At 51.0% G+C, this 9,495-nt stretch overlaps 1 protein-coding gene across 1 annotated transcript; it reads left to right on the top strand.

The window, feature by feature from the left end:
* Nucleotides 1-252: 252 nt before the first annotated feature.
* LOC127661497 (inner centromere protein-like) lies at nucleotides 253-1,686 on the top strand (the record flags this gene model as incomplete). Its single annotated transcript, XM_052152230.1, has 2 exons — nucleotides 253-933; nucleotides 1,159-1,686. Coding segments are annotated over exons 1-2 (1,209 nt in total), but the record flags the coding sequence as incomplete, so codon positions are not given.
* Between the last annotated feature and the right edge of the window lie 7,809 nt (nucleotides 1,687-9,495).

The raw sequence follows: 9,495 nt of genomic DNA, 5'->3' as shown, positions 1-9,495 counted from the left end.
AACTGAATAAAGAGACAAACAGGCAGCCCGCATCCTCAGATAAACCTTGTGGGCTGCCGCCTTGTCAAAAACCTTTATTCAGACCTGCACTGACCCGCGAAATTCGGCCCACCTAACTGTCTAACTGTCTACCCCAGTTAGTCAAAATTACGGCTTATAATAGCCACCTCATTGTAGCTCGCTAAACCTACGCGTACTTGCATTGGCCTCTTTGTGTGTGCTGTTCTTTTCTCTCGCCTACAGTAAGCCAGTATGTCCCGTTCATCCAGTCCCGCAGCCCACTGGGATCACCTCGAGGCCTGGTTGAGCGCAATGACGGACACCGTCCTACCCAAGGATGCCAGGGACCTACAGCCCCTAGGTCGAGAGCAACTGGACGCCGAATTGGACAGCCTGATGGCCCACGATCCAACACGGAGCTACAACCACAAAGAATGGACCAAGATCATCGGAAGTCTTGCCCACAATCTCGTCGCCCAGGCACGGAAAAATGAGAAAAGCAACCTCGACCTGGAGCAGGAGGCCGCAGCACTAAAACTCCAAGCTGAGGAGGCCCGTAGGAACCAAACCAAAACTCAGAGTCAACTAGATCAGCTACGCCTCGAGGCCGAGGAACAACGAAAGGAAGAGGATGAAACGGACCCAGAACAGAAAAAGGAAGTAGAAAGACTTCAAAATGCCCTGGAAAACCTTCGCCGAGTCACAGACCAAAGAGAACAGTCAGAGAGAACAGCCAGAGAGGAACTCGACGAAAAGTTGCAACAAGCCGAGTCTCTCCTTACAAGAGCAGAGACTGCACTAAAAGACAGAGATGCTAAAGCCAGAGCCTGTGAAAAGCACCTGAACATGGCCCGAGCTGAAATCCATGAACTTATTCAGCACAGAGACCATCTCCAATATGAAATTGACACTGTTCACAATGAACTGAAACATTCTTATAGACTGCAAAGCGAACAGAAAAGGGAAACGCACACCACAGAGTTTCCCCTGACCAGTAAGCCCAAGCTTTTCAGCCAAGAGCTCAGAGCTGAAAAGAGGGGTGAAATCCCACCGTTCAACATGTCACCAGCCAGCTTCCAAGAACCCCCGTCAGCAACAAAAGGGTGGGAGCCCGCACACCAAAGCCTGGTCACTAACCACGGCATGGCTCCCAAAGAACTTGACAAGCTGGCCAGAAACATCCCTACCTTCACCCCAAATCCTGCAGGAGGCCACGACGTGCACGCCTACCTGCAAGACATAGACTTTCACTTGCACACTGTTCCCAACGTGACCATGCGGGACAGAGTGTACCTGCTAAGAATTACGTCTAGCCGCGACGTGCGCAGCTTCCTGGATCGACAACCAGAGACTGTCAAATCAGACTACCTACAGCTACGGCAGGCCTTCATCAGAGAATTCTCTGATCCAGAGTCAGAACAAGGACTCATCGCCGCTATGGACCTCAAACAGGCCCGACTGGAAATTCCACAGGCCTACTACAGCCGCATCCGACGAGCCTACTTCGGAGCACGGAACAAACCTGGTATGGAAGAAGATTTCAACTTCAAAACTCTTTTCCTCCGGAACCTGCATCCCACGGTGAGCCATCACTTAGGGGTCCTGGCCTGCCCTCGTAGCATGACTACCCAACAGCTGCGAGACTTAGCCCATAAAGCTTTCACCAAGCAGAAGATTGCTTCTGAAAAGACTGTAAAAAATCCAACCATTTGCCCTGTCACTGATCAGCGCTCAGAGCTGGCCCTAGAGGGTGCCCACCAGCACCACAGTAACAGACCTTCTTACCACGAGCCAAGACCGTTCCATGACAGAAGAGGGCAGCACAACCGTCATGGTGCTCGTCCTAAGCACCAGAGCGGGCACTTTGAAAGATTCTACGACAGCCCACGGCCATCCCACAACCAAAAGGGTGGAGCCACGTGGGAAGCCAACCGACGGCCCGCACAGAACCGAACCCCGTCGACGAGGACTTCAAGCCCAGACAGCTCGCAGCGGAACACCTCGCGGCATGCCTCAGGCAAGTCCAAGTCCGAGCCTACCCCACAGAAAAACAGTGAGGCCACGTCAGAGACCGCAGAGCTCGTGAAAATCCTGAAAGAGCTTCTCCATAAGAAACCTCACAAGAAAGACAAAGAGGACAGGTCAGACTCCTCATGACTAAGCGTAAGGCATGAAACCAACACCCTTCCTGACTGCCCTCCTAGTGAACCAAGCACCCAGAGCACCATTCTTCAGACACAGACTACCGAACCAGCTATCACATCACCAAGTGACAGCGACACCCACTCACTGCAGTTGACAACCACACATCCTGCAGTGGACAACACAATTCTTCACACCAGTGACCAAGCCCCTAAGATACCAGAAAGTGCTGTTTTGGTTGTGTGTCTCTGCACCGAGTCACCCGACACCGACCCTAACTGCTTATCGATCACCACACAAGCCCCAACACCAAAACTCCTGGGGAATCTGATCGAAAAGGGGGTAGCACGAAAACTCTATCTCGCCATCACTGTGGAACATGAGGTGAGACTCGAAGCCCTGGTAGACACCGGAGCAGACCTCACCTTGATGTCAGCTGAACTTTTTGAAAGACTCAAATTTGAAGCTAAAACACAAAATCGAACTCTAAACTCTCAGAATTGTGTGCTGAATGTCCAGTCATACAGCCAAAATGACGTCCGGCTTGAACAGGTAGCTCCCATTCACCCGACAATTGGTCCTATGAGTGTGGTACACCCTGTATACATCTCGCCGATGAACACATATCCCCTCCTTATCGGAAAGGATCTACTAGACCGCTTCGAGCCCCTGCTGGACTTCAGACAGCTGAAGATGTGGGCTCAAGTGCGAGAACCTCTCCCCCTTCAGCCACCCCGATCACCTGAACCAGACTGTCAGGTCACAAAGGTCACGGGAACTCTCACAGCCAGCCACAGTGACACAGAATCAGCACCCGAGCGAGATTCAAGTTCGCTACTCTGCACATTTCAACTCACCCAAGACTTTGACTCCTTCTGCCCCAAGGTCACAGCTGACCTGCACTTGAATGGTGTAACTGCCACTGACACCATACTTGCACTATGGGCAGACAACTCAGCCATCAGCCTCTCACTATACAATGCTCTCATTGAAGACACACCGGACCTTCCATCTGCCAGCAAGCACACCCGTTTTCCTTTAAACTCATGCCCATCAACGATGGTGACTGCCAAAAGGATTTGCGCCTTGAACTTGAAGTGGAACTACCGGTGTCTGACCCACTACTTCTTGGTCCTTCCAGACCTGCCCCATGATGTCTACATTGGAGCAGACATTCTGATTCGCCTCAACACTCATGTAGACATTATTAATGAGGTCTTGTGGGCCCCACTGACTTTACAGCCTCCTGTGATTCCAACCAACACTGCGAACCTCCGGTCAGGCCAGACCATTCCAGAGGTCTGCACCTTGGTCAACGAACAGGAAACTGTAGTACCAGCATACACCAAAGGGGTCGCTGTTCGGCTCAACATGCGCTGTGGTCAAACCCTAAACCACACGCTGGGTTTCTTTCAACCTTCACCCGAATGCGTTCAACTTGGACTCACGCTGGAAGCCACGCCCCTCACTGAAGTGTCATCCCGTGCTGTTTACATCCTCTTCAACAACTGCACGGCAATGGACATCACAATTCCAAAAGCCTACCGGCAGGATGGCTAGTGAGCCACGACTTTCATGACTTTGAACTCACATTACCAATCATTGGGCCCATCCCAGCTTCAATGATACCCGAAGGGCACACAGACAACACCGTCTTCACAACCCCCTTCAAGATCATCTCCGTAACTTCAGTCATGCCAGTGGACAAAGACCAGGTATGCAGAACAGAACTGACAAAGGACCAACACCTTGCAGTATACACAGTCTCCAAACATCCTACCCGCGAGATTGATGACACTGCCGCACCTCTGCCTGCCAACACGACAGACGACACACCGACAGAGGAGCTCAAACGAGTCCTTTACAAGTTCAGAGCATCATTTGCCAAAGACTCTTTAGATTGTGGTCTCACCAAGCTCCACACCGTGCGCATCCCAATGCACCCTAATGCTCCTCCCACCTTTGTCAGACAGTACAAGATCCCCATCGCGTCACACGAACCAGTGCAAGAGATTATCGCCTCCATGCTTGAAAAAGGTGTCATCCGTCCATGCAACAGCACCTATTCTGCCCCCATCTGGCCCGTCCTCAAACCAAACGGCAAGTGGCGACCCACCATTGACTACAGGAAACTGAATCAACAGGTGCCACTGTCACGATGGCCCATGACCCAGCTGGAGCAGGAAATACCCAGAATCAGAGGAGCCACCATCTTCTCTACACTCGATGTGGCCTCTGGATTCTGGACCATACCAGTGCATCCAGAAGATCAGCACAAGCTAGCTGTCACGTTCGGCAACAGACAAGTCACTTTCACAAGGTGTCCGTTCGGCTATGCCAACTCACCTGCTGAGTTCAACATCTTCCTGAACAAAGCATGCCCAGATGCCAGAACAAGAGGCAATCTTATCTACGTAGACAATGTTCTCATGAAGAGCACAACAGTGGCTGACCACATGAAAGAAATAGACTATGTTTTGAACCAATTATCCACTGCCGGCGCCAAGATCGCCCTCCACAAAGGACAATGGTGCCAAACCAAGGTCAACTATGTGGGCCTACTCATAGGATCACGGGGCATCGAACCACAGTCCAGCCGTATTCAAGCCGCTCAAAACATCAAGCCACCCACCAACATCTCAGAGCTGCGAAGTTTCCTAGGGGTCTGCAATTACTCGCGGCAGTTCATCGAGAGCTACTCAGACATTGCAAAACCTCTAACTGCCCTTCTGAAAAAACACTGCCCATTTGTATGGACAGAGGTCCAAGAACAGGCCATGGACAAGCTGAAACGACACCTATGCACCGCTCCGTGCCTGGCTTACCCGGACCCACAAAAGAGTTCTACTTAGAAGCTGGATTCTCCAGCCACTGTCTCAGTGCTGGCCTGTACCAACGGCATGACCAAGACAAGAGAGTAATCGCATATGCCAGCAAGACACTTCTTCCACCCGAGAGTAAATTCTCAGACTGTGAAAAAGCTCTGCTCTGCACGGTATGGGCCATCCAGAGATTCTCCAACTACACTGGAGCCCAAAAGGTTATCATAGAGACTTGCCACCAGCCTGTCATGTTTCTCAACAGCCAGCGTATCCGAGATGGCGTGGTCACCAACTCACGCATAGCCACGTGGTTAATGGCCCTCCAAGGGCGCAATGTTGAGGCACGATATGCTCAGAATCACCAGTCGGCGCTAGGCAACGGCCTGGCTGCCTGCCAGAACTGCTCTGATAACACACCAGCTGCAACGATGGATGTGGAAGAACCCCAGCAACAACAACTAACCTGTCACAGGTTCTTTGAAGAAAATGCGTGCCAAGGTATGCCCACAGCCTACGTCGATGGATGTTCCTACAACCAAGAGGGCATTCGTCAAGCAGGAGCAGGTGTATTATGGGTAAATGACCTGCCGTGCCCACCACAACACTTCAAGCTGGGCCCACAGTCATCACAGTATGCGGAGGTTGCAGCCATTCTCATAACTCTGCAAATCGCATCGACCCATAACATCAGAGATGGCAAGCCTATCAAACACCAACACCTGTTCCAGGTATGTGATGACATCACAAGAAATAACAACATGATTGTCTACTGGAAGAAGGTGAAAGGACACTCAAGGCAACCAGGCCTTGACAAAGAATTGAACGACCAAACCGATGCACTTGCCAAGACTGGCGCACTGCACGGTACTCTATGGTCACCTCCAACCCTCCCACCCACCTTGAAAGTTGCAGTGATAACCCGAAGCAAACAAACTTTTCCTGCAACAGTGCCACCCTCACAGCCTCTAACGCTGACTCCGCAGATGTCAAACAACGACATAGCGGACATGCAAGCCTCTGACACATCCATAAAGACTTTCCTGAACCACCTCTCTGACCCCACCAACCACCCTCTAGCGCCGTCTGACCTCACTGACGACCCGTGCCTCAGACGACTACATGACATAAAGCACATGCTGCGTGTGATACACAACATCTTGTGGTATGCACCTGATGACATCACAGCGCCACGGCTTGTGGTGCCACAGTGCCTAAGGGGGGTCATGCTAAGTTATGCCCACGACGCACCATGTGCCGGGCACCACGGCGCCAGAGCCACTTATGAGACACTGAAGCAAGTGGCATACTGGCCCCGCATGCAGGAACATGTGACAGAATATGTCAGAAAATGCCTGGTTTGCTGCCAATTTCAACCGGCAAACCCAAACCACATAGCCCCACTGCAACGCAGGAGAGTCACATTCCCATGGTCAGACCTCCAAATCGACTGGGTAGGACAACAAATACTTCCTCACAGTCGTGTGCCAGTTCACAAAGTGGGTAGAGTGTCTTACAGCACCCAACGACACTGCCCAGACCACAGCATACCTCCTGATGAACCACATCTTCTCCAGGTTTGGACTGCCCCTGAGAGTCAACTCAGACAGAGGCACTCACTTCACGGCCGAGATTATGCAACAGATCTGGAGACTCCTGGGAGTCCAAGCTCAACTACACGTCAGTCATCACCCAATCTCATCTGGCCAAGTGGAACGATCGAATCGAACCGTGGTCAGTATGTTGAAGAAGTATGTGTCTGCCAATCAGAAGGACTGGGATGTAAAACTCCCGCTGGTGCTAATGGCTCTCAGAGCCTACCCCGCAGAACTCGACTCACGTGTCTCCCTTCGAACTAATGACTGGGCGGCAGATGACACTGCCACTGCATCTGCTGTATCAGCCAGGAGACTCCAGCCTCGTCACAGCCTGCACCACTCACCAGTACCTCGACGAGCTACACCGGCACCTGAAAGCAACATTTGCTTTTGCACAACAACAGCTTCAAAACAGTGCCGAAGGACAGAAAGCATACTATGATCAAAAAGTGTCGCACCAAGAACTGGACATGGGCGACAGGGTCTGGTATTATAGCTTCATTCAGCCATCTCGCACAGCCTCCCATCGTCTGTCAAAGAAATTACTGCCCCACTGGACAGGACCCCATGAGATCATTGACAAACTCTCCCCGGTGGCGTACCGGATCCAACTAAACCGGAGACAGAAAGAGCCGGTTCTCAAATGGGTCCACCGTAATCAAATAAAAGGACATATGACTGACAGGGAAAAGCGGGGAGGGGCCAGTGCAAACTAACCTGATACCCTTAAGCCTCGTACAAACCGTGCTGGCTTCCACCATCACCACGACGACTGACCCAGTACAACTACACCTTGCCTACTCTCTGGGTAGCGCCATCCCACTCTACATCGACCCCAAGCAGAGGGAAGTGGGTTTTCTCCTGAACCTACCCATCATAGAGTCAAGCCAAATCTACCGGCTCAAGGACATTGTCAACATCGGGTTTTGGAAAAGTAACACGCACATCAAGATCCACACCCCAGACATGGTGGCCTACCACGACAGCGACCCACGGCTGTACCTGGCCCCAAATATGCACATGTGCACGTTGACCAAAGACATTCACTACCTCTGCCCCAGCAAACCCTTCCTCAGAGACAACACTGACGGAATCTGTGGGCTGCAACACCTGGGCAGCGATACCCGCTGCCCCGCCGATGCCAAGCCTCGCACTCAAGTCAGCGAGACACAAGCCGAGATCGTAGGCGACAGGTGGCTCGTTAACACTCCTGTGCTCACAGCTACACTCACCTACGACCAGCATGACACCGCCACCCGTCTCACCTTGCCCAACCAGAGCATGTGGATTCAAGTCCTGAAAGGTGCCATCCTCCACCTCAATGACCTGGCACTATACCATCTCCCAGGTGAAGAGTACGAAACAGAACTGGAAATCCCATCTTTTTTCCAGAATCAAAACCTCACCCTAGATCCAGAACTGGAACTATGGATCGAAAGAGAGGGCTTCCAGTTAATTGACATTGCTCCTATCGACACAGCCCTCCAAGCCTTGTCTCGAATGCCCATCTTGACCACCTCACCTGTTGTCCGAGTCTGGACCGCAGCGGACACTGCGCTGTGCATCTCTATGGGAATCAGCCACCTCCTGACACTAGGCCTGGCCTTCATCCTGTACAGGAGGCTCAACGAGATGCAAACATCCACAGCCAAGCTCACGAAAGCCATGTCCGTAGGTTTCCGATGGAACCCCCGGAAAGAGGGGACTACAACAGAGACCACCTTGAACCTCATCGAATTGAGCCCTCCGTCCGAATAACCACCTACTACAACACCCTCATGATTCACCTGCCATCCGTCATTGTGATGATTGTCGTCCGATGATGTCTCCAATAGGGACGTCACCTGACAAAAAGGGGGACTGTAGCGCCTGGAGGAATCAATGAAGGATAATCATGTACTCAGCTATTTTGGAGACAAAGAACCCCTGTAAGATCACGGAAATGGTCTGTGATAGTACAATGAACGATTGACAGAGAGACACTACCGCTATTGACAGAGGATCCTCGTGGTGCTTTCTAAAAACCCCCGCACATGTGACACCCTGTGCTTCACCACGTGAGAAAAGGGCATGTGAGAAGTTGGCAACAGAGAATATGTGTGTCTTTCAGTTTTAAACTTAGAAATGTATGTCTAATGAAATATGTTTTAATCCCTGTGTGTTTATTTGTCTGATGATAGATCAAAACTAGTTGAAATTAGGTTAGTAGTGTAGTAAAACCTGTTATAGTTAATAAGAGGCCTTATATGTAATAGCCTAACAGTGTATATCCACTTTTAAGGGTACCAAATATATTTTCTTGGTATCAAATTAAACCTTACGACTTGTCCTAGCGGAATATGAGTATAAGATCACCTTTGAATCATGTTCTGATATGTTTACCGTCTTTTGAGTGAGTCAAAGCAAAAGTCCTGACCAAATCATAAAGCATGCAAATGAGCCTTGACCGGACAAAGGGAGCAAATTCGCGCCCAAAACGGAGGGGCCTCATTGGGTCACTTCCCCCCAATGGGGGTGTGACCTCCCTACTTTAAAAGTCAGATCCAGCATTGAAATCGTCCTCTTTTGCTGCGCTCTTCATCCTCTCTTACTTCAACCCTCTTCTGCTGAACACTTCAACTTCTTCTCGTCTTCTTGGCTGCTCCCAACTTCCCCATTTCACTTCAGGACCTCCCTTGGACTTCTCCCGGACCTCCTCAAGCCATCTTACATCTCTCACTTCTTCTCCCGATCTTCTGCAACCCTCCGGAACACTCGCCAACTATTCAACAAGTATTCCTAAGACGCTCGAACTTCTCGAACAACCCTTCAATTCCTCTTCAAGTGAGTTTCAACTCCACGCGCTGGAAACACCAAACCGAAATCCTCCATCTCACGGACGCTCCCAAGGACACGGCATACACGCAGCCTTAGCCACACGCTAAAGGCCTATTTGT

Source organism: Xyrauchen texanus, chromosome 21, assembly GCF_025860055.1.
Source record: "Xyrauchen texanus isolate HMW12.3.18 chromosome 21, RBS_HiC_50CHRs, whole genome shotgun sequence".
Classification (NCBI taxonomy): Eukaryota; Metazoa; Chordata; class Actinopteri; order Cypriniformes; family Catostomidae; genus Xyrauchen; species Xyrauchen texanus.
The sequence above is the reverse complement of the archived record's forward strand: the minus strand, read 5'-3'. Positions and strand labels throughout refer to the sequence as shown.